The sequence below is a fragment of the Triturus cristatus genome, chromosome 7, assembly GCF_964204655.1.
Source record: "Triturus cristatus chromosome 7, aTriCri1.1, whole genome shotgun sequence".
NCBI lineage: Eukaryota > Metazoa > Chordata > Amphibia > Caudata > Salamandridae > Triturus > Triturus cristatus.
The window spans coordinates 1,621,249,107-1,621,274,933 of record NC_140590.1 but is presented as its reverse complement, the minus strand read 5'-3'; the positions used below and the strand labels follow the sequence as shown (position 1 = coordinate 1,621,274,933).

The following is a 25,827-nucleotide window of genomic DNA, read 5'->3' as shown; positions in this document are numbered from 1 at the left end:
GTTTGATAAGATCGTTGTTGATTATACCCTCCCCTGTTGGAGAAGGATCCACACCCTTTGGCACCAAGAACGGACAACTTACGAAATTGCAGGCTACCAAGAGACCTCGCCGTCTCTATCTTTTTTAATAGCCTGAAGGGCCTCATCAACATGTTGCCCGAACAGAGACTTCCCATCAAACGGCATATCGATAATCTTAGTTTGGACCTCTTGGCGGAAAGATGTTGATTTCAGCCAACCTTGTCTCCTCAATACTGCTGCACCCGCCAATTGTCTAAATCCTGTGGATGCCACATCCACGGCTGCGTCGATGATTTCAGTAGAGGTATATTCTCTGTCAGGCGGAGCAGATATATGTGAAGAGGGGTTCCTGGCCCATCTCTGCGCCGCTTGGGCGATGACAGAGTCAGCTTTCGGCTGGCCGATGAGGCATGCCGGTAAATCACTTGGCGCCTTATATTTTTTGTCCAAACGAGGCAAGACTGCTGGTAGAGAATTTGGTGTCGCCATGATTTTTAATCCTTCCTTCCAGATAAAATCTACAATGGGAATTGTCCTGATCTGCTTTCGCAGTTGGTCCTTAAAATCGTAAAGAAAGCACTCATCTTTCTTTGCCTCCGTAGGGATGAGAAATCTCTTTGTTGCCCTCTCCAAAAGGAGATGAAAACTTTCGATATCCACCGGAGGAGAGTCCACGGGGGCTGGAGCCGACGGTGACGGAGTTTGGATTTGGTATTCGTCCCACTCCGATAGCACTGACTGGTCATCCACCTCTCCCTCTTCCCGGTCATCTGTTGCATTTGCATCATGGGAATGACGAGATGGCAGCGGAGAAGGTGGTCTGGGAGATTGTAAAGAGGTTATAGGAACCCTTGGCATAGGCGTGGATGGAAGAGACTCCGCCGATCCCGATGGAGGAAAACAACGATAATAGTCCTGCAACATATATTGCAAATTGTTAAGCAATTCCAACGGCATTTGTGCTGAGGGAACTGTGACAGGAGTTGGAGCTTGAGGACATGGTTCTTCCTCCAGGTCGTCATCCTGGTATTTTATAAACAGTTCTGATGGACTCCTAGCTGTGCGGAATCTATCATCCTCTCCAGATTAGTCTTCCTCTTCTTCCTCCTCAGAATCTAATAAATGTTCAGGCAGCTTCAATGGTGACAGGGCTTCCAATGAGGAGCCACGACGTTGTAGTAGAGAAGCCGCCGTCGAAGGCAGGACGGATGAAGCAGTAGCCGATGTTGCAGACCAAACTTGTAAATCCGTACAGGAAGACAAAATAGGCGTCGACTGGTGTGCCATCGACGGGACCGTCGACGATGGTGGTGGCGCCAAAAAAGTGAGCGTCGATGAGGAAGCTGTTTGACGAAGAGGCAATTTTCGTCGACGAGAAGTTAGCCGTCAACGAGGCAATCTTTGTCGACTAGGAGGTCGTCGACGACGAGGTAATCTTAGTCGACGACGAATCAGTCTTCGCCGACGAGGCAGCCATCGACGACGCGGCAGTCCTCGTCGATGAGGTGGCCGTCGACAAGGAAGTCTTAGTCGACGAGGTGGCCGTCGATGCAGCAGTCGTCGACAAGATCTTCTTTGTACTTACCGTCGACGAGAGATGTAATCTCCTTCGTCGACGAGATGGGTCTAACAGCCACGGAGACCAGCGTTGACGGAGACGAAGCCGATGTCATGATCATCTTCGGTCTCGGAGACTAGAATGTAACAGTCGACGTAGATGTAGCGTCGACGACAATCGTCGACAACGCCGTAGACGACGGCATTTTCTGCTGAGGGAATTCCTTGTCAGGAAGTCTTTTAGATGTCAGAGACTTTCCTGTCTTTCTCGGGGGCGTAGTAGGCTTAGACTTGGAAGGTGGAGAAGCCTTTTTTGAAGAAGAAAAAGTAGAAGCCAAGCCAGAGCCTTTAGCAGGCTGAACTTTTCTCAACACCTTTGCCCCAGGAGATAAGAGGCTGCACTTTCCACCTTAGATAAAGGGTTATCCTTGTCCTTGATCTTCTGTAGCCACAGAATTAGGTGCCCTTCTCTATCCCTGAGGGTTTTCTGAGGGAAGGTCCTGCAGATCTTACAATCCCTCACCTCATGTTCCGGATAGAGGTAGTAAATACACTTCTTGTGGGGGTCTTCAGAGAACAGCCGGAGCTTCCCACAAGATTCACAAGGCCTAAAGAGAAACCTCTTAGAAGTTGACATCATGAAGATAAGCAAAAATCCAGAAAAAACTGAAGTACTGAGCAGAGCTCAGGGAGACTCCCTTCATACGACGTGCGGTAGAAAATCTGAGAGCCTGAGCCTCTGATGAGAACATTCTGTTGGGTGCTGTCGCCTGATTGGCTACAGTTTGGACTGTACATAATGACTGTGATAGTCATAGGTGTGGAAGTTTTTTCCTTGTAGCTTAGGCTACTTTACTTCCTGGTTTCATGTTACCAAGGTTTTTTGGTTATTATATGCATAATTATTGCTTTTTTATGTACCGTGGGACTCCCACTCCGACGACGGGGAATGATTCAGGCATGTGAATCTATGAAAGACACCCTAAATACTGGAGAATAAAGTATTTTGGACCCATACATGATTCACTTATACTTTGTAATGGAGTTAAACAAAAACGAACTTTAAGAAAGATGGAGAACCTCACTTGTCCTGGATGATACCAACTGGCACACCTCTACTATGGAATTCATGATGGAGAAACAAATATTATATTGTGTGGGAACTTGTGGAGCACATGAAAACTTAACTCAAGAAAAGCATATGGTCAAATGGACAGTTCTATTACTGCATATAAATTTAATGATTCAAATTGCTCAAATATGCTTATTCACTGAAGAATGGAAACATAACTGCTAGTAGGTGTAATTACACAATGTAAAGGCAAAAAAGAAGTACTGGTTGGAATCTTACCAAAGCTACCATCATGCAGAATGTCTCCACCATAAGCTTCTCTAAGTGTGATATCTTCAACTTTGCTCTGATTCAATGCAAAGTGTTCGGCAACATCAATGGCACTAAGAAAATGGAGAAATCATTTAAACTAGTAATGAAATGCAACAAAAATGTTTAGAAAGCGAGAATTTAAGTCTAACCTATATGACTTCCACAATGAAAAAGAAAGTGTTACCTGCAATAAAACAATTATTCAAAAACTCAAAGTCCGTTGGCTTCCTAGCAAACCGATAACTATAGAGAGATGGAAGTAAATGACACATGGTTGCTAACTGTACACAGCTATATACAATTAATTGTAGGCTTGCACTTATGAGAGATGGCATGCTGGCTCATATAAAATCCCACCAGTACCCCATGACTCACATACTTGTTTGTGTGGAACCATGTGGTGTGTAGCATGGTACATGAGCATTGGCAGCTTGGACTCCATGTGCAGGGTCAATCTCATCCTATGGAGAACATAGTAAATGCCTATGCAAGTTGACATTCTTTGAAAACATGTTAACTCATCCTCGGCATCCCCCGGCACGAACACATCAGCCAACACCTACGAAGGGTCCACTTGCTCCCCGTGGAGAAAAGTGTCACCTTCAAGATCCTAACCCATGCCTACAAATGCCTGCACAACACCAGACCCAAATACCTCAACAACAGAATCAAATTCCACGTACCCAAAAGGAAGATCTTCCAACCTCGCACTGGCTGAAACCCAGCGCATTCACAGAGCCAGAGGAGGCGGAAGATCCTTCTCCTACATTGCGGCCAAGGCCTTGAACGAGCTCCAGGCAGACATCAGACGCGTCCCTTCTCTGAACACCTTCAGGAAGACTCAAGACCTGGGTCTTCGGCTAAAAAGATCTGCTGACACCCCCCTCCAGCGACATGAGACCCTCACAGGTGAGTAGCACGATTTACAATACCATGATTGCTTGTTTCATTCTGCTGTTACTGGAGTGTTGAGCCAGAAGTCTAGATGTTTGGGTGGTGCGTTGAATAGGCCTCTATATTCTGCTTAGTCACAATTTGTCCAAAAAATAGCCTTTTGGCTCTCATAACCCAACTGACCACTCCAATTACCTGTGCTAGTTACAACTCAGAAGACTGATTAATATCGAGCAAATTTGCACTAAGGATAATTAACAATGTATTGATCATTATATGTAAGCCTTTTTCTGCAGCTTTACAAAAATCCAGCATTGGATGGGAAATTCCAAAAACATTGTACAAAATGTAGAATGGAAGAGTGGCTTAAAGGTAGGAAGCTTGTGCTTTGGTTGTCCTGGCTTCCTGCAAGCGACACTCCTCCCTCAATGTAGCATAACTACTGGACCTCTTATCCATTGACTCTGTACTTCATCTGGGATCGGAAAGAGACACAGAGTACCACTCAAGATACAAGTTTGCCAGTCACATGACTACTTCTTTTCATCCCCCCGCCTTAAGACCAGGAGCAAGTCTAGCACTGGCAAAACCCTGCTGTTGTCAGTAGGAAGCCACAAAAAGCTATAAAGAAAGAAGCAGGTCACTGATCAGGTAGATCGAGAAGCAAGGTCCAGCAAACTGAAGCTTGCATAAAAGGTCCATTCAAAAGACATGAGCCGCACAATAAAGAACTTGCTACTTACCTGTAACTCCCGTTCTCCAGTATCTTTATTTTCATAGATTCACATGCTTGAATCATTCCCTGAAGTGGGAGTTTCAAGGTTCCATCGTAAAGCAGTATGTGTCAGTAATGGAGACTATAATTGTAGGAGAGTAGGGTCTGCTTTCTATGTTCACCCCCACTTTTTGCTTTTGCTTTACTGGTTTTCGACTTAGATGTGGCTGTGGGCCTGCTAATCAGACCCACAGCCCTGCTGTTCTCTCTCTAAATTAATACTATGTACTTTAGGTGCATAACCCGTTTGGATAGGATCACCTTATTGGCCCCTGTACAGTGTACCCTAGGTACCCAGGGCATAGGTGTACCCTAGGCCTACCAGGGGCTGCAGCATGTATTATGCCACCCCTGGCCTGGCCTTCCATTTTGACACAACTGGCTGATCACTCAGCTGGGGCAAGGTCGTGTAATCACCCCTTGCTTAGGTGTAGTATTCCTATACCTAACTTACATATAGACACATGTGTACCTATCAGTCACTCCTATGGCAGGCCTTGACAATCCTGGAGGCAGAGTGCTTGGTAACATGTGAGATGGTGCTCTAGCATGAGCTGAGCCTGTCTGCAGCTTTCGGAACCTTGTCCTTATAGCTGTTCTATGATATAGCCTACCATATACTCTTAAAGTGCCTTATAATCTTAGACGGTTATGGTAACTATGGTTTGGCTTTATCGAAACATGTCGTGTAAGGTGTCTAACACTGTGGAATAATACCCCCATGCCATTTCTGGACATGAGAATATTATTCCCCCCTTCTAGAGGGAAAGACATGTTAAAATCATACTTCAACTGTTAGCCTCTGACCAAAGCCTCAGCATCACAAAATGGATGCTGCTGCCACGACACAAGTCTGACCTCCTGCAGCTGGGAGTGATCCCAGCCAGGGAGGCCTGGACAATAGGTTTCCTGCTCGGGGAGGTGCTAGCACCTCCCCAGACAGCCTTTAGTGTATTGGGGCAGGGTGGGCTGAAAGGAATGAGACATGCCTGGGGCACACAAGGTGTTCCTTGCATAGTCCAGTTCAAACCGGCGCTGGGGCACTCCAGCCCCAGCTCTGGCGCGAAACTGGATAAAGGGAAGTGGGTGTAACCACCCCCTCCCAGGTCCCACCCATAAGGCGTGACCTAGCAGGTATCCCAGCCCCCCAGATTAGTATAAGAGTGGGAGTTGGGCCTCAAGACTTTAGATTATCCTGAAACTTCAAAACTGTACTATTGCTATTGACTTTTACGCATTACGCATGAGTGTTTCCACTCTGCACACGAATCCCGTGGGCCTCCCACTTCCTAACTAACGCTAGTGTAGTGTAGCCCCAGCGATTCCCTAGGCCTAGGCCTATTCTATTTCCGTGACAGTGGTTCTTATACCACTTACTTAGTATATGGTTTGCGTGGCCCCTAGGGCCTAACTGTATTACTTACCTGTGTGACTTAATGTATGCATAAATAAGACTGTGTTGTACTTACCTCTAATCTCATAAAGAGTGCTGAGGGTTTGCTTAGAATAAATACACTTTATTTTATATATATCTGTTGTGGTGTCCTTTCATTTGGTATTCAAGGGATTATATATGGTATCACAGCTGGCTTCACATGCCATTCAGAGTTTAGCCTAAGACTGCTCTTGTCCATGCTACCACTAGGATAGCTGGTCTATAAGGTTGACTTTACAACCAATCACCATAAGGGTATTTGGACTGATATAAGGTGTACACTATAACTAGTGACATCATACATCAGGCCAACTTCTCACAATAATGCAATGCAAAGTCAGCTTAATATCCTGTCTGTCTAAAATAAACTTGAACAATGACCAATCAGGCGACAGCACCCTTAGAACACTCCCAAGCGAGGCGTTTTAGGAAGGTAGGATCCTTCTAGCCCCCCATGTTTTACTGGTGTCAGTATGTTTTTTTGACTAGTGGAAGATAGAAGGTTGAAGAGTCAACCCACCCGTGGATAGCCCAGGAACCAGGATACCTACACCAGGAAAGCCGGGTACACAGGTGCGAAGGGACGTCGTAGCCTTCAGAAAAGATGTCGCTGGTGAAGACTGTGCAAGAGTCCGGTGGAATTCAAGGGTGGAGTCCTGAAGAGAAGAGCCTGCAAGCAGAGGGGACAGAGTCTTATGCCACTTGGAGGTGACCAGGAGGCACTGAAGAGCAATGACCACCGATGTCAGAAGATGCAGGAGTGGTGACGGTGACCTTGTCACTGCAGCTGCGGGGACCAGGTGTCGCTGAGGAAGACCAGAAGCCGCTCACGAGCTGTCCCATGTCAGAAGTCAAGAACCAGTTGGTCGGTGTTCGGCGGGAGCATCAACAAGCCTTGGCAGCAGTAACAGACATGGTAAACTATGATGGAGCAACGTTGGGACCAGCAAGGGTGAGATCAAGATTATGCAGAGCTGAGTCTGTTGGCGTTTGATGATTGGAAAAGAAAGTTTTTAGCATAACTGGTTGGTTGAGAGGAAAATCTGTAAGAACCTTCGGTATGAATTTAGGTTTAGTACGGAGAATTACCATGCTATCTTTAAATTGCAGTAAAGGTTCCTTAACAGTGAATGCTTAAGAGTTTGCTCACTCGTCTAGCAGAAGTGAGAGCAAGCAGCAGCGGCACCTTCCAAGTAAGGAACTTTAGTTCAGCCTTGTGGATAGGTTCAAATGGCTTTTTTTTTTACCAATTGGGATAGTATAGTATTAAGCTGCCATGCAGGTGGTGGCGACTATTAAAGGATATACTCTGAATAGTCCTTTGAGATACTGAACAATTAATCTGCAAGACCACAAGAAAGGAGATCCTCATGGTTAGTCTTTACCTCGAAATTGCAGCTAAATGCACTTTAAAAAGAGGAATGGACCAGACTAAATTTGCATAGAGATAGAAAATGGAAGCAATGTGATAGGATGTACATTAGAATTCTTGCACCATAAACAAAACTGTTTACATTTGAGGTGATACGTTTTGTTTTTAGAGTCAGTTCGGGCCTTCTCAAGGATATTCTTACAGTCCTCAGGAATACCTAGGTGCTCGAGCTCATGGTGTTCAGGAGTCAGGCTGATAAATGCAGAGAAATCGGGTCTTGATGAAGGATCTGCATGTTGTTCATTTACTGAATGTGGTTGTCCTCAAACAACATGAGGAGCTCTGTAAACCAGTGTTGTCTGGGCCATTGTGGAGCAATGAGTATCAACAGCCATGGTTCCCTTTTCATTTTCCTAAGACGCCTGGGAATAAGAGGGATCGGGGGAAAGCATAGGCATAAATCTTGGACCATCTTATCAAAAAAGCATTCACCCAGGACCTTTTTTGAGGGTACCAGGTGACGTAAAGCTGATATTTCTTGTTCTCTTGAAATGCAAAAAGATTGAGTTTGGGCTTGCCGCATCGTTGGAAACTAACATCCAGAGTAAATTGGTTTAGTTCCCATTCGTGACAACTCTGGCCTGTTCTGCTCAAGCTGTCCGCCAGACAGTTTTTTACTCCTGGTTGGTGTTCTGCTCCTATGGTCACTTGATGTTGTAGGGCCCACTGTCAGATAGTTTTAGCTTCCTGAAACAGAACTTTGGATCTTGTACCACCTTGTTTGTGGAGGTAATGTATACTTGTCATGCTGTCTGTACCTATTTTTTTATTTTTATAACATTTGTAAAGCGCTGCTGTTACCCGAGGGTGTCCTGGCGCTGTGTAAAATACAACAAAGAGACTCAGCAACAAACAGGAAAGATTATTCTGCAAATAGCCACGTTTTTAAGGCTTTACGAAAAGCCAAGAGATTAGTGAGCTCTCTTACATGTAAAGGGAGCTTATTCCATGCTTTGGCTGCGTTCACTACAAAGTTTCTGCCCCCCCAGGAGACTTTTTTTGCACGAGGAACACAGACTAGTTTTGCGGCACCTGACCTAAGCGTTCGGGCAGGAATATACCATACTAATCGCTCTTTTAAGTATGCTGAACCTGTTCCGTGGACCGCTTTATACATCAAACATAAAGCCTTAATTTGGGTGCATTTTCTTATAGGGAGCCAATGAAGCCTCCCTATCTCCTTTGAGACTGAGGCATACTTGGGGATGCCTGATATAAGCCTAGCAGCGCCATTCTGCAATAATTGCAGTCTATTCATTATTCCTTCCTGGATATTGAGATTTAGACCATTGCAGTAATCCAACCTGGACATAGTAAGTGTCGTAACTACTGTTTGATGGCACTCTATAGGCAGAAATGGAAGAACTTAAGGCAAAAGAAGTGGCAGCGGACACTGCATTTACTTGATCACTTGATCACTAAAACTGAGCTTGTGATCCACCCAAACTCCTAGATTTTTTACCTTTTTCCTGTTGTTAGGAAGTTGGCCCATAGAGTCCGGCCACCATTCCGGGGTCCAAAACGAAGTGGCATTACCAAAGCAGACCACCTCCGTTTTATTAGAATTCAATTTCAAACAGTTTGTCCATCCATTTCCCCACCGCACTCATACAGTCCTTAAAACACGATGCCGTCTTTTGCCATTCATATGTTTGTAAAGACACCACAATTTGTGTATCATCGGCATATGAAGTCAGGCTAAACCCAAAAGACTGAATGAGTGGTGCCAGGGAAGAAACGGACATTAAACAGAGTGGGGCTTAGCGAGGACCCCTGTGGAACCCCACAAGGTAGAGAAAAGGATTCTGAAGAGAATTCCCCAAGTGATACTAACTGACTTCGGTTAGTGAGGAAGGACTTCAGTAGGTTCCATGCGGGTCCCTGAACTCTGATGTCCTGCAGCCGGTCCATCAACAAATCGTGATGGACCATTTCAAAAGCTGCAGAGAGATCCAGCATGATGAGAACGGCTTTATCTCCATTATCTAAAATGGCTCGGATCTCTTCGATAGATTTAAGAAGAGCCGATTCCGTGCTATGGCCTCCTCTGAATCAGTGTTGAGTGGGGTGCAGAGCTTGTGCCGCCTCCAAATACAAACTGAGTTAAGTGTTAAGATTTTTTTTCCACAATTTTGGCCGGCAATGACAGTCTAGAAATGGGCCTGAAATTGTTAGGGTCTTTTATATGCAGATTTGTTTTTTTTTTTAGGAGAGGCAGAATAGAGTTTTTTTTCCATTCTTTGGGAAAATATCCCTCCTTCTATATTGCATTCAAAATGGGCGTGAGAGCTTGTGAGATTGGTTCTATTGCTAATTTAGCTATAGATATCGGGTAAGGATCTGAGGGGGATCCTGATTTGATCCCAGTCATAATGTTAATGGTTTCATTAATAGAAAGTTCCTGAAATTGATCTAGACAAGCTTTCTTGGCTACTATGAGGTCCTTCCAGTTATTCATAGTTATCTCAGATATCGCCTGGGAAAAGGCAGAAAAAATAACATTCACCTTCTCATAAAAGAAGTTGGCGAGTTTGTCACGGAGTCCCTTGCTAGGCGTAATAGTAATGGCTCCTGGATTGGCCAGATTAGTAACTGTGTTGAAGAGTTCTCTAGCTGAGTTTGTAGCTTTTCTAACTTTCAGGGCAAAATAAGCCGCCTTGGCGCAGTGGATCAGCTTTTTATATTTAGCTAGTCCACATTTATACTCCTCTTTATCACAGTCTAGGTAATTTCTTCGCCATATTCTCTCCTGATGCTTACAAATTAGATTTTGATCTCTCAGCTCCTGAGAGTACCAGGGCGCGGAAGGTGTTTGTCTTGTGACCTGGTGCCTTTTAATTGGAGCTAGTTTTTGACCTGCCGCCTCTAACCAAGATGAATAACATCTTGTGGCCTCATCCAGATTATCTGGAGGCGGGACTAAGGTATCATTGAGGACCTCGATGAGGTCCCCAGCTGATACCCTGTTCCAGGATCTAAGCATTAATTCTCTTTTCATCGGTTTGTGAGCTGATTGCACAGGAATGGCTAGATTAAAAAGAACCGCTTTATGATCCGACCAGATTAGGGGTAAAATAGACAAAACCTGTAGTTGCAAATTATTTGTAAAAATACCATCTAGTGTGTGTCCAGCCTGATGGGTTGGACCGAACACCAATTGCCTTAAATTATTACCCTTCATAAGATCTAATAATTTGGCTGTTATCATTATCTAGGAAATCTTCCAAATAAAAATTAAAATCTCCTAAAACCGTATAGGAGCTAGTGATACTACTACTCTTCACAAATTTTCCCGCCTGAGAGCAAAAACGACTTCTTGGGCCCGGTGGTCTATAAATCAGGGCACCTTGAAAGGTGTAGTTTGGGGAAAGGTGAAAGGAGAAGTCCAATACTTTGCAGCCTTCTACCTCCCCTGGCTTAAAAATGGCCGCCAAGGAAGAGTGATATATGATCGCTAGCCCACCTCCTCTTCCAGTGGACCTTCTCAGGATATGACAGACATAGTTGGGAGGCGTAGCTTTGACTAGATCTGGACCCGAAGCATTATCTGTCCATGATTCTGTAATAAAAGCGATTTGTACGCCTTCATCCTCTGTAGTGAGTTCTTCCTGAATACGCACATACATTGTTAAGTTAGCATAACCACGTTAGATGTTAGAATGCCATCTTTCTGCTTTTGCACACGACACTGCGTTTACATGTTATTTCTTAAATAAACTGCTGACTCGAGACTTGCCTCACACGAGAGCAATCTGTTGTTACCATCCCAAGCTCTGCGCAGCGACCTTGGTCTGTACATGGTGTGACAAACAGTCTGGAATATTACACAATGCATGTTTTTCACTCTAGGTTGATCGACCCACTATTTAGCCATAACACACGCGCAGCTGCACATACCTGAAAGTTGGTGCTTTTAATATCACAGACATCATGTTTATTATGCAGACCGAAGACGAGCCTTCCTGCGAGAAGTCTCCTGATGCTCCTGTGATGTGATTTCACTAAGCTGATCTTTGAGGTATGGGGTCCCCTATTCAAGCCTAAGAGACCTTCTATTAGAATAATAATAATATTAGCTTCTTAGTCAAGGGAAGGTGGTAGTATCCACTGTCATTATAATATGATCACCCCTTTTATATTCTATGGTATTGTAACTATGTTGCTGGTTTTGATATTAATCATTTGTCTGCTTGTATTAGCCAAAGTACTGCATCTTAGGACACGTGGTCTATAAAAATAAACCCCTTTTATGTACAACGTGTCTCTATTGATTATTGTTGTGGACTGATGTGAGAATAATATACGAACAGGTATTTCCGATTCCCACCATTCCTGAGAGTACACTAAGTAGCTTGTTCTGGGTTGTCTATTCATTGGGATCTCTGAGCTAAATCTTGGATAACGAATGGGACACTTATGCTAGCCGGATACTGGGTTCTGGGTTCTGAGGTGAGTTTCTGGTACACCACAATTCACTGAGGTCCTGGGGTTCTAAGCATAGTTCTGTGTATAAGCAGAATCCCTGCAACATGGCGCACCTAACGTTTGGTCTATGAGTTGAAACGCCTTAGTAGTGCTTACATTTAGTCCACAGCACCCTCATTCTTGTTTCCGGATAACAAGTCTGACGGATTTTAAACCTACCTAGTTCTATTGATATAGGTTCCTTCAAGCTTGATTATTAAAAAGGTTATTGAACCCTTGTGCTACTGAATACTTGAAGTGTAGCTTGTCCTAATGGCGATAAATATTGCGGCGCATAGTCGTGCGGCACTGAAACGTCATTTGACGCAGTATGGAGTGCCGGACGCGGGCATGGACGTCATCTTTGTGGTGGGAGCCGATGCGGCTCATCCCTTTGAGTTATTCTACTCTTGGGTGACGATTCCGGCAGTCAGTGGAAATGATAATACATTTCATTCATACACTGCCTCTGCAGTGCCTGCTGCCTATGCACCGTATAGGACACAGGAGATACCAATATCTGCTTGGCAACATCAGATTTGGTTTAATGGCGCCCTCCCCCATGTGGTTATACCGCCGAGAATGGGCCCTTTATCAATTGCGGGGGCCACTTGGCCGGTACTAGCCGGATTTACGCCTCATCCCCGTTACCTCACGGTGACGGTGGATGAACTGCGTGTACTACACACTGCCCTTATAACAGTATATAGGGCGTTAGTGCAGTATGTGTCGCGCACTGTACAGGCGGGGGCGCCTGTTGGTGCGGGACAACCTGGTGATCGTCACGCGGTGGTCATTAGTCCTGTTATGGTTAATTCTGTTGTAGGCAAGCGCCCCCTCACGAGGGATGATTATCCCTTTTGGCTTGCTGAAAAATTTGACCAAATAGAAGCGGTTTATCCGCATACAACTCCTGTGGAGAAACACAGGATCCTCACCATTAGTTTGCCTAAAGACTTAGTTCCCCACATGGATGATTGTGTTTCTTGGGGTAAGGTTTTTGCTGCAACGTACGTGCAGTGCTTTGGCACTCCGTCTATGTTGCAGCTGCCCTCCGTTATCAAACGTGTTCAAGAGGACCATGGAGCGGAGTCTGCGATAGAATTAGGGATGCGGCTCCTCGGAGATTTTGGCCTGGTGGCTACCATGATAATGGGAAACCTTAAGGGTGATGCGTTGCACTTTCAGGTTCGTAATGAACTGAAGAAAGTTGCTGAAGAGGACAAACCGCAGGAATTTGCAAAAATAATTTCAGAAGCATATCGTGATTTGGGTCGTAGCTCTTTAGGAGTTAAGCCTGTGATCAAAAATCCCGATTCTAAGCAGCAGGGTAAGGCAGGAACTTCTGGTAAGGATGAACGACCCATTTTTCCACAACAAAAGTGGCAGTTTAAACAACAGGGCAAGCAGCAGCAGAAACAGGGCTCTCGGCCTGCCTCTCCCGTACAGTCAAGTAGTGAACGCACTTATGATCTGCGAGATCGTGCTACTATTAAGTCTCCTGATAGATTTCAGGTTTCTGAACCGCGTTCTCCTCGTTCTTCACAGGAAACATCGGCTACACAGTCTGGTGGCGGAGGCGGTGGCAAAGGTCGGGGTGCTCCACAACAGCGTGACCAACCCCGACAGACTGAGGGTAAAGGCAAGCAGGACGAGTTTGCTCGACAAAGACCCCCGTTTCAGAAGAAGAAAGTGGCGGCTCTGACGGCAAAATATGCCTCAGATAGTGCGGACACAGCTTCAGAACCGGACATGGGCGCTGACGCTCCTAGACAGCGCGGCGGAAATTACCATAGTCCGTCAAGCTCTGCGTCCATTTCTGGCGGCGACAGCAACTGATGTTTTGGTTACTGTTGAAACAGCTGACACCAGAGTGGCTCCCCCTGATAGACTTTATGAAATAGTCTTATTAATTGAGGGTGACATACAACGTACCATAAAAGGGATTTTTTGGGATAATCTGACCACCACCTATGATATCCTCCTAGCGGAGGCAGATTGGCCCCCAGCCTTCATTTTGGAAGCTCCTAGAGGGGAGGAGAAAATCCTCCCGTCCTTTGCGCACACGGTGCCTAAGGAACAAGCTGAAATGTACGCTGGTGAGTGGGCGCTGGCGCTTGCGCCAGCGGTATATCGTACTCAAGTGGGTTGGGACCGGTTGTCCCCCTGCCATGAGATTCCATTACGGTCTATGCCCCAGCCTCAGCCCCAATATCCCATGCGTCGTGAAGCTAGACCCCACGTCGCGGCGATCCTTGAACAATTGGAATATCAGGGTGTTATTGAAACTTGTGTGTCCCCTATGAATAACCCTTTATTCACTGTAACGAAGCCTGACGGCTCGTACCGTTTAGTTTTGGATTACCGGCACCTAAACTCCCATTGCCGGACCTGCGCGGTACAAAATACACATAGCTCGGCTTTAGTCGACAGTCTCGTGCGTAAGAGGTTTAAAACGACACTTGATATTTCCAATGGCTTCTTTAGCCATAACCTGTCCACACTGAGTAGCCAGTGGACAGTGTTTACTTCGGGCGGAAAACAAAAACAGTTTACGAGATTAGCCATGGGCTACAAAAATAGCCCTGGCGTCTTTTCCGCTCGCGTGGTTTCTCTCTTAGAAAGAATAGACCCCGAAGCGTACTCCTATGTTGACGATATCTACCTCACGGATGATGAGCTGTTGCCGCATCTGTCTCGAGTCGACAATATTGTAGTGAGTTTTGCTGACTATGGCTACAAATTCAATTTTGCGAAGTCACACATCGCGGAATATACAGTGTTGTTTTTGGGCTACGAGCTCAATAATGAAGGAAAGGGGTTAGCTCCCCACTTTCTGGAAAAGTGCGCATGCTTGAGTGCGCCAACGACGCTAAAGAAATTACAATCTCTGCTGGGCTTTCTGAATTTCGGCCGTACGTACATTCCTGATTATGCCCAGCGTATCAAGCCGCTTTACGCCTTGGTACAACCCACATTTTCGAAGTCTAGCTGGCAGCTGGAACATTCTAAAATTTTACAGTCTTTACAGGCTGATCTTCTTGCTTCACAATATTTGCTGACACGTGATAACCGCACTAACCTGGTGATAAGAATAGTGCCAGGCGCCGTGGGTTTCACGTATTTGACGTTTAATGAGGGCGATACAGTCCCCATTGCGTACAAATCCCACTTGTACACCTCTGCTGAATTACGTTTTTCTGCGGTCGAGAAGGTTCTGACGGCTGTACAGATGGCGATCCTTAAGGAACGCGCACTGTCGCATGGGAAACAGATTCTGGTTGTAACACCCTATCCTGCCTTAGAGGCAGTGACAAAGGCAAGTGTACCAAATTCTAAAGCTTTGCATCCTCGGTGGATACAATGGGCCACAACACTGACGTCGCCAGACGTCACTTACATCTTTGATGCCTCATTACAGACTCAAGAGTTCTTGCAGTATGAATTCGTTCATCCGGCACCTCTGTCTTTGCGCCCGCTCGAAGAATACCATTGTGTCATATACACTGACGGGTCTGCGCAGCCCGCGATTGGATCGAAGCACGCTTATTCAGCGGCTTGCGCAATTGTCGTAGGTACATTCGTAAATGGTGAATTCCAATCTGATGCAGTGCATACGCAGTCATTGGGTGATTGTACCGCGCAATTGGCGGAGCTTCGGGCTCTGGTGCTTGCACTGGAGTTTGCTGATCCCCGAGTCACTACTCTTATAGTGAGTGATTCCTTCTACTGTGTCCAGTCCTACAATGACAATTTACACTTCTGGTCTCAGAATGACTATCGAGACACAAAAGGTGGCACAATTAAGCATAAAACGCTTTGGGTTCGAGTGGCAGACTTTAAAGACCGTCTCCCTCTCGTGAATGTTATTCACACTCTTGGTCACCAGCGACTTGGTGTCCATGCTGTCGGCAACAGCTTGGCTGACGAGGCAGCAAAAACAGCAGTGGCTACATACTTAGTGGCAGCAGTTACCAGATCAAAAAGTAAGATTGATGATGACATCTTGGCAGCTATTGCTGCTACAGAAAAGGGAGGCGATTACCCGAAGGGTTTTCCTTCTCGTTGCATTTACCATTTAAGTCCTGATAATGTCCCATTAGTGAGGATTAACGACGTTGGTGACAGAATTATTCCCAACGCGGACTGCAGGCCAGCACTGATCTTGGCTGCACATGAGGGGTTGGCGTCTGCCCACGCCGGTGTGTCAGCTACAATATCTCTGCTACAACAACGTTACTGGTGGTTTGGTTTATATAAACAAGCGCGTGCTTATGTTCTTGATTGTGACATTTGCCAACAGATTAAACCTTCTACTGTTGCGCGGCCACCACAGACACAGCTGTACATCTCTAATAAGCCATTTGGTTGTGTTTATTTAGATCACTGCGGTCCTTTTTCCTCTGATACTGCGTACAAGTACATCTTGGTTGCAGTGGATTCGTGCACACGTTTTCTATGGGTATGGCCACAAAGGAGTGCTGACTCGCGGACTGTCATCAGGGATTTGCGTGTCTTTGTGGGAACTTTTGCGTGTGGTACCTTCCATTCTGATCAGGGCCCTGCGTTCGCCTCTAAGGCTTACAAGGAGGCTATGAGAAATTTGGGGGTCCTAGTCAAATTTTCGTCCCCCTACCGACCTGAGGGTAATAGTGTGGTGGAGCGAATGAACCGTGACTTAAAGCAATCATTGACAGCACGTGTTTTAGGCACAGGCCGGAACTGGCTAGCCCATTTGTATAACGTCCAACGTGCACTTAATAATCTCCCTAGAAGGTCTCTGGGTGGGCGGACCCCGTACATGATGCTCTTCGGAATCAGAATGTTTGTCCCAGACCTTGATGGTCTAGACATGGCGGCGTCGACCGCACCCTTTGACGTAGATGATCACTGTGCTGTTTTACAGACTCTACAAGAAGCCAGAGACACTCTTTCGAAGGAACATTTGCCCTCCACATCTGAAGCTGAAGTTCAGATTCCGGTAGTCGGCTGGCTACCCCGAGTTGGTGATCTGGTCCGTGAGAAGGTGGAGAACAAGAAGGAGTTCGGCCCCTCTTATCGTGCACCAGTTCCAGTGCTTGGAGTGCAGGGTACAAGAACAGTCATTTTACCTCCACTTCCTGGTCGCAAAGAAAACAGGTACATCTCTATTGACAATGTCAAACTTCAGCGAGTGGCCGATACTTCTTAGTGTGACTCCAGCAGTTTCATGCCAGACGATGCAAAGAAATTCAATGTTAACTCTTGCTTCTAACACCTTGCCTGAGGTTGCCATCGAGATGCAATCTGTTACTGATCCCTTGTTAATACCATCGGCTGGTGGTTTGCCCGAAGAGACTGAGTACGCTTATCCTACACGTGGTCCCTCACCTGTTTTACAATCTACAGCACTTGGCCAGTCCCGTTTCTCCTTTGACACTAACTCATTACCCTCAAGCCCCCCATCAAACATTGCTGTTTTTTTCAGCTGGTTTAAGAGACATTTTTTGATTGCCCCTTGGACATACATCTGGTTGATACTTTTCACTATTTTTTTGTTTATGTCAATTGGATTTATAATAGTTTTTTTCCGTCTTGTGGATGGCCACTATCTGAGTGAGAGATCGACAATTAGACTTATCAATGGAACTTTGGCCCCCCACTCCTCGTCCCACATCATGAAGAGGGACCAGACTTCTGTGAATATTACTGCCTGGCCCGTCTTGGATGGAATCGCATGGGATGCTGTTAAATTCCAAATTCATGGGCCTACAGAGGTCATTAATGTACCTAATGTATTTCGAGTTTCTTTGGGTGATGTGGTTAGGCAGAACATACGTTCTGATGATTGGGATGTACACGCCATTGAATCACTGTTTTCTGATTTGAAATATTATGCCGCTTTTGATGCTGAAGATTTATATGAAAATGCGGCTAATTATGCGGAACAGTATTGTTTTCAACATTATGGCAATCATTTCCTGCATAAAGCAAATACATTTAGAAATTTTGTAAATTTTACCCAATGGGAGCACTGTCCTACTCCCGAGTTCGGAAGTTCACAAACACTAGTTAACAAGTATTCTTATTTTACTGATTTCAGTGTTTCCGACCCGGCAGCGTTTTATTTTAAGGTGCTGCCTGAGTCTGCCGCAAAGGTTAGACTGACACACACAAAGCTACTTTATTCTAAGTCCTTTATGGACGAGTTGTCAATCAAAGGTTATGATGTATGGAAGGCTACTATTGATCTAAAGTCGGTTTGGGGTTCCAAGCCGTGGCAGGTACAGGGTACAGAGGCTTTGCATCGTGCTTGTCTTATACCAAATCATATTTTATTTTTAAATTCATCCATCTTCCAAACCACCTGTTTTGGATTGGCTACTTCTAAACAATTAAAGACACCTTCTGTGCCGGATTTGGGCGCTTATCCCAATTGGGATAACCACACAGATCTATCCCTTACTGCTTTGCAATCCTTAGTTTCAAATACATCTTTCAACATTTCGAAATTTCATGGTGAGGGTTGGTTAGTTTGGCAAAGCAGTTCAGACGCCTGTCAACGTCGCTTTTTGGGACTGAAGCCGGGGTATACTCAGGAACGCGTAGATCCTCGGTTTGAGTCGTCTCATACTGTAACTACATACTCTGTGGGCAAGTTATGCCAATCTTGGCTGCGACATTCCACCTTGGCGTCTGTCAAAGTTCATTTATCACAATTACATGACAAAATAGATTTGAATGATTTTGTTAAGGGTCCTGTGGGTAGCAGAACAAAAAGGTGGGCGTATGCTATTTACAACGAAGTCTGGAAGTTGTCGCAGATTGAGGCAGCTTCCAGGTTGAGAGCTATTGACCAAGCAAACATGGAGAAGGTTTTAGCTGTTATCGATAATAGCATTAGCACTCTCTCTTCTAGGATTTATACATTAGATAATATTGTTTCTTCTGTGGTTGATATTGTGCATGATGATATGTCTGTGTTATATCATGGTCAAAACCAGTTGCGTTCTGTTATGCAGTTTGCATGGACATTGCAGACGTTAAAGGCGGGGAGAGTCCCTTGGGACTATCTTAACACTACATCGTTATTTCTTCCCTTTAACCTTACTGACAAGCAGCGATTTATGTCCATGAAGGATGCTACATATTCATTGTTACATATTGAAAAATTAGAACCATTGCCTTTTTCTGTAGCGGAGATCAATTCAGCTACGTGGTTAGTCCACGGATTGATAACTCTCCCTTTCGCGCTTTTTAAGTTCACTTCTTGTATGAAACATTATGCTTTGGGTAGATATGAACCGCTGGGCACCGCTTTCATACATGAGGTTTGGTCCCTCCCCTTTACGTATAGATGTACTAGGGACGGAACTGAGGTTTATTTGAAAGGCGAGGAATGTACCACGACACCAGACCATTCCTTGGTATGTAGGCACATTCAATTACACGGCGCATGCAATGTACAAGCCCCGAACTTAGCCTGCGTCCTACGAGGTATCCCAGTGCCTGCGATTACGCCTTCTTTCACGTTGCTTGCAAATGGTAGTTATTTAATTTTGAATAATGAAGCTTGCTGCGGGATGTTAGTGGGAATCCCGTACATAGTAACTGTCTCGCAGAAAGTTGTCTGCTGCAATAATGTTCTCTTTCCACCCCCGCATGGGCAGCTGGATGTTTCAATCTGGCCTTCGATTCCAACCTTGAAAGCGGAGTTCAACAAGTTGAGCAGAATAAGAGCTTTATTGTCCCAAAAAGAGGTGCCATTGACTTCCTCTCGTGAAACATTTGTCCTTCACGTTGCTAATACGCGCACTGAGGTACAGGCGCTTCTGAATACTGACCTCCCCCTACATTTCGGCACTTTGATCCAAACTATTTTTAATGCCTCGTCCACGACCGGCCTGGCTCATTTTTTTAAACTTGTGGGCTCGGGTCTCGTGACCTCTTTCAAAACTATTTTTGGTGTGATTCCGGCATTTTTTCATTCACTTTTCTCAAGCATCTTTGGAGGTGTTCCGCTGCTTCTGGCGCTGGTGGCAGGTGTGCTGCTTTTACTTTTCATACTACGGAATGGATGCTCCTTCTGTGCCACACGAGCGCCTGTCCCACCTGCATCTTCTTCGTGATAGGATGCTTGACTTTTATGGAACTCTGCCGTTGGCGACCTTAAGCCTGGCATATGGATTATCCTTCAGGTATTCCTACTTCACCTGCGTGCAGCCTGTATTTCACTGCCTGGATTGTCCCTTTGAATGGCCTTTGGATTTGTGCTTGACCAACCTGGTGTCTCCGGTGCCGGATTTCGATCGACTGATGAGGCCCTTAGTGTCTCACGAGTTGGCCTGTTCTGGTGTCCGGATTATGGCCTGTGGTGCGGCGCATGGTATCCTGGGTAATTGGGACATCTCAACAGCTGCCTACAACTTCTTGGCTATGAGCTATTTGGAGGAACATTCCGGGTGCCCTCTGATCGTGCTAGAGGCTCCGATGGTTGAAGAACACGTATGTTCCTTTTCGTTGATGGATTGGATGGCTGAGACTTTCAGTGGACCTGCAAACGATTTTTTGTTGGAAGCAGTGGCCACATATGCTGCCTATACATTCATGGATTAACTGGACAGTTGTCCTTTGCGCCTGTGCTACTGGACAGCACTCTAGCGCAACATTTCTTCTTTTCTTTCTCTTTTTTTTCCCGATGGTCGTTTTGAGTTTTTTTTTTCACTTCCTTATTTTTTTCTTTCAAAAAAACCCTGGTTTATATTTTTTGTAGTTTCGGACTTTGGCGCATTCTGAAACTCTGCATTGGTTACGCCTTGTTCTGCTCTGACGAAACTGAACTCTGCGTTCTCTCTTTTCTTGCCTATTCAATAGTGCTTCGATCAAGGGGGCGTGTAGTGAGTTCTTCCTGAATACGCACATACATTGTTAAGTTAGCATAACCACGTTAGATGTTAGAATGCCATCTTTCTGCTTTTGCACACGACACTGCGTTTACATGTTATTTCTTAAATAAACTGCTGACTCGAGACTTGCCTCACACGAGAGCAATCTGTTGTTACCATCCCAAGCTCTGCGCAGCGACCTTGGTCTGTACATGGTGTGACAAACAGTCTGGAATATTACACAATGCATGTTTTTCACTCTAGGTTGATCGACCCACTATTTAGCCATAACACACGCGCAGCTGCACATACCTGAAAGTTGGTGCTTTTAATATCACAGACATCATGTTTATTATGCAGACCGAAGACGAGCCTTCCTGCGAGAAGTCTCCTGATGCTCCTGTGATGTGATTTCACTAAGCTGATCTTTGAGGTATGGGGTCCCCTATTCAAGCCTAAGAGACCTTCTATTAGAATAATAATATTAGCTTCTTAGTCAAGGGAAGGTGGTAGTATCCACTGTCATTATAATATGATCACCCCTTTTATATTCTATGGTATTGTAACTATGTTGCTGGTTTTGATATTAATCATTTGTCTGCTTGTATTAGCCAAAGTACTGCATCTTAGGACACGTGGTCTATAAAAATAAACCCCTTTTATGTACAACGTGTCTCTGTTGATTATTGTTGTGGACTGATGTGAGAATAATATACGAACAGGTATTTCCGATTCCCACCATTCCTGAGAGTACACTAAGTAGCTTGTTCTGGGTTGTCTATTCATTGGGATCTCTGAGCTAAATCTTGGATAACGAATGGGACACTTATGCTAGCCGGATACTGGGTTCTGGGTTCTGAGGTGAGTTTCTGGTACACCACAATTCACTGAGGTCCTGGGGTTCTAAGCATAGTTCTGTGTATAAGCAGAATCCCTGCAACACCTCTATAAAATGATGCACATTCCAGGCTATGTTTAATTAATGATCTTACATTCATAAGGACACATTTCCAATTACTAATGTTTATTTCAGTTTTCCGCTTTTCTTTTCCAATTGTGAAGTCAATGGGCAGGAGCAGAAGCTCTGGGATTTCCATTCTACAACCTGGGCATTCTGTTCGATGCCTTGAGGCCCTCCTCAGGGTTAATGCAAGCACAGAGGTGGGGCTTATTAGTAGGGTTAATTTTAGAGAAAATCCTATGCAAAAATAATTATCATATTGCAGTTTAGTGCTAGAAATACCTGATTTTCCCTCATCGAGGAGGCAGGCGCGGACCGGCGCAGACGGGCTTGCCTTTGGCATGCCTTTGGCGCGCCCGCTGCACGCCAGTGTGTGTTTAAATAGTCTCTTCCTGTAAACAACTAGAGCGTCTACCCCTGACCTACCCAAAATGGCAGCCCCGCGTTTTCAGCGCGGAGGAGCCCCTACCGCGAGCAGACAGCAGAGGAGGAGGAACGAAAATATCACCCCCCACAAGCAAAATGTAGGTAAATTCCTGTGGGTTTTTTTAAATGACAAGTTAAAACCAGTAAATACACCTAATTACATTACTTAAAAAGGCTTAGTTTGTGCAAATACAGCAATAGCAGCAAAAGTGTAATACAACTCCCGGCTGAGCCTCAGGAGACGACACGGTTGACCCCTGAATCCTTGGTTAGAAGGCTTGGCGAGCCAGCGCGATTGGTCTGAGCTCCAGGAAGTTGATATGTTTCTTGGACTGTTCCAGAGTCGATTTGCCCTGAATTTGAAGATCTTGTAAGTGAGCTCCCCACCCTTCTAGAGATGGGTCTATTGTTTATAACGTACTCTGAAAGAGGAGAAAAGAAGGTCAGTCCTATTGACAGATTGTCGGAGCTTGTCCATCAAGGAACAGCTTGTTTTATCACTGGGTTGATCTTCACTTGATGCCACTGAGTCCAATTCCTCCGGAAAAGGACGCATTTTAAGACTAGCATGAGGCACTAAGAGGATTTCAGATGACACCTTGCAGAGTAGAGACTTTAACTTAAGGCACTTTCTTTTCGAAAGAGCAGGCTAGTATGAAAAGTTTCTGTTGCCTGTCTGAGGACAAGAATGCCTGGTCTTGTTGAAGGGGAATTGAGAGACTTCTGAAAGTTGACCATGAGCCCCAAAGTAGAAAAGAGTTGAAGACACGTGGAAGTATCCCTCAACGTTTGCTGGAAGGATGGAGCCTTAATGAGCGAGCCAATTGGCGAAGTATGTGAAAATTCGAAGACCCTTTTCTCGCAATTGGGCCGCCACTGGGGCAATTCATTTTGTAAATATTCTGGACGTCAAAGGGAAGTGCCTTGAATTGGTAATGAGTGTCGGCTACTGTGAGTCTGAGGAATTTGTGATGCCTGGGGTGGATGGGGACATGTAAATAAGGATTTTGAAGATCAAGGCTGGTTAGAAAATCTCCATGGTTGAGGAGGTGGAGGATTTCCTGGAGGGTAATCATATGGAAATATTGTTTCTTTAGGTACTTGCTGAGTTTCCTGAGATCCAGAATAGGGCGCCATTCCCCTGATGTCTTTCTTACTTGGAAGAAACTGGAGTAAAACCCCTGTCCTTTGAGATTGCTGAACCTGATCTATGGCCCCCTTTGACAACATAGCCAATACCTTCTTGCGAAGAAGATGAAGGTGAGATGGCAAGTATTGTTGGTGAAGGTGGAATCTGAATGAACTCCAGGGTATGGCCATAGGTGATGAGATCCAGGTCTCATTTTTCCGTAGTGATTTTGCTTCATTGATCTAGGTATTGGGAAAATCTGTCTCCCACCGACTAATGATGTATACGTGGTGGAATTTTGAGGTGGTCACTGTTTTCTGCTGGCACCTCTGGCAGAAGCAGCCTGTCTTCTTGGCTGTTTGGAAAAGGCTGCTGATGGCACTGCTCGATATGGCTGGTGCGGTTGATAGGTGGGCTGAATGGGCTGGTGGTAAGACTGTGGTTGATATTTCTGGTACCCTCTGCGATACAAGTATGTTCCTTGCCCACGAGCTCCATGAAGAGGGGTCTTAAGGAACTATAGAGTTCCTAGCACCTAGCTGTTTCAGTGTCCGATTTTATTACCTGTAGGGTGTCATCTATAAGTTTACCAAATAAATTGCCAAAGGGTATAGCGAGAATTTTAGTTTGGACTTCTGGTCAGAATGACGTGGCTTTGAGAAAACCCTGGCGTCGAAGGACAGCGGATCCTGCGAATTGTCGGAACCCGATGGATGCAATGTACATTGTGCAGTCTATTATCTCGAATGCTGATCTTTCCCCTTCCTCTAAGATCCTTGTAGCCTCACTTTTTGCTTTCTGGGAAGAAATCCAAGTATGTGGCTATGTCCGACCAATCCTGGCGATCATATGGCCTCAGAATAGAAATTTGCGGACAATTGTACCTGACATCCCTGTAAATCTTTTACCAATATTACCCAGATGCTTACCCTCCCTGCCAAGTGGTGTAGAGACTGGGAGAGAAGGATTCTTATAACTGTTATATGCAGCCTGGGCATTAACCAAATCAGATTTTGGATGTCCTATAAGACTGGCAGGCGAGCCTTCTGGTGCCTTATATTTTTGTCACTCCTAGGAAGAACCACAGTGGGAGTAGCTGGTGCCTTCATTATTTTGACTCCTTCCTCCCAAAAATAATCTGCAATTGATTTTGCTCTGAATGTTTTCCTGTGGTGTTCTTTGAAATCAGAGAAAGCAGTCCGATTGTTTGACAGTAATGGGGAACTGGAAACGATTGGCCGCTCTCTCCATTAACGTGGGAAAACCAGCAAATTCTTCTGGTGGAAAATCCACTGGTTGTGGTGCTGGTGGTGATGGTGGAGGGATAAGGTAATCGTTCCATTCATTGGTGACAGTTGAACTGTTTGGCGTTTCACCTTCTTCCCTATCTCCATCATCTGTAGTGGATGGATTCTCACATGGAGGCATGGCTATGCAAGATTGAGGAATCATCCGTGGGGTAGGTGGAGGCTGTATATGGTCCGATGACTTTGGCGCAGGCATATATACCACTGAAGATGGTTGTTGCACCTCAGCTGGTGTTAGAAAGCACTTGTAGTATTTCTGAATCATGCTTTGTAAATCTTGTACCGAAGCAGCAGGAAACTGGGCCATGCCTGGTGGGGATGGAGTAGCATAGTGATGGTATTGCTCCATGTATTGATGGCCCTGATAAACAGGTTCATAATACTCCTCTTCTTCCTCTACTTTATATGCAGTTTAGAAGGACAGAGCTGCACCAAAAAGTCGCTGAGTCATCCTCGGATTCTTCAGGATCCAAAAAGGGGCTGGGTGGTAGTGGAGACCCCTTACTAGGAGATGTGCATTCAGGATTAAGACATTCTGGAGTTGATAAAAGTCTTGTTGATGGTGCAGTCCAAACCAACATTGGTGTCTCCTTTTTCAGTTTCGATGACAACAAACTCTTCTCCAAAAGTTGGGTCGTCAACGGTGCATTGACGGGGAAACTGAAGCTAATGCAGTCAGACAGTGTAGGTACAGTTTGTCGACCTCAGGGTCATCGACGAGGTGGACATAGGCGATGGAGTGGTAGTCGAGTACGTCATCGACAAGATGTTGAAAATCAAAAGGTGAGCTCATCAACGGAATGCCAGTCGATATCTTGATTTTAGGAGCCATCGACAATTGCTTTGAAGGCATTGACTTATTCAACGTTTAGCCAGTTTGCTCATTTTTGGAAACTGACTCAGGTGAGGACCTAGATTTCAAAAGTAGGGCTATAGATGGAGTAGAAGACTCAGGTTTAAAGTCTGGAGAAGCCCTTTTTAGGTCTCGCCTACGCAGCGTGCATGCGCTGCATAGGAAAAAGACCTATAGCCATCGGCACAGCTTTGCGGCCAAAAACGTGCACGCGTTGCATTGCTTCCAATGGCAATGCGTGCACGTCTGGCAATTCGCTTGCGGGAGCGAGGTTAAGCCATGTGTTAATTACAAACATATGGTTCCTGCTCGCTCCGGCAAGGGA

At 45.3% G+C, this 25,827-nt stretch overlaps 1 protein-coding gene across 1 annotated transcript in view; it reads right to left on the bottom strand.

Moving 5' to 3' along the window:
* Positions 1–25,827, bottom strand: part of RAD21L1 (RAD21 cohesin complex component like 1) — a 1,288,752-nt gene that overhangs the window by 920,276 nt on the left and 342,649 nt on the right. The window contains exon 5 of the mRNA XM_085619570.1: positions 2,930–3,033. Coding sequence (XP_085475696.1) covers positions 2,930–3,033 — 104 coding nt within the window. The remainder of the gene's footprint in view (positions 1–2,929; positions 3,034–25,827) is intronic.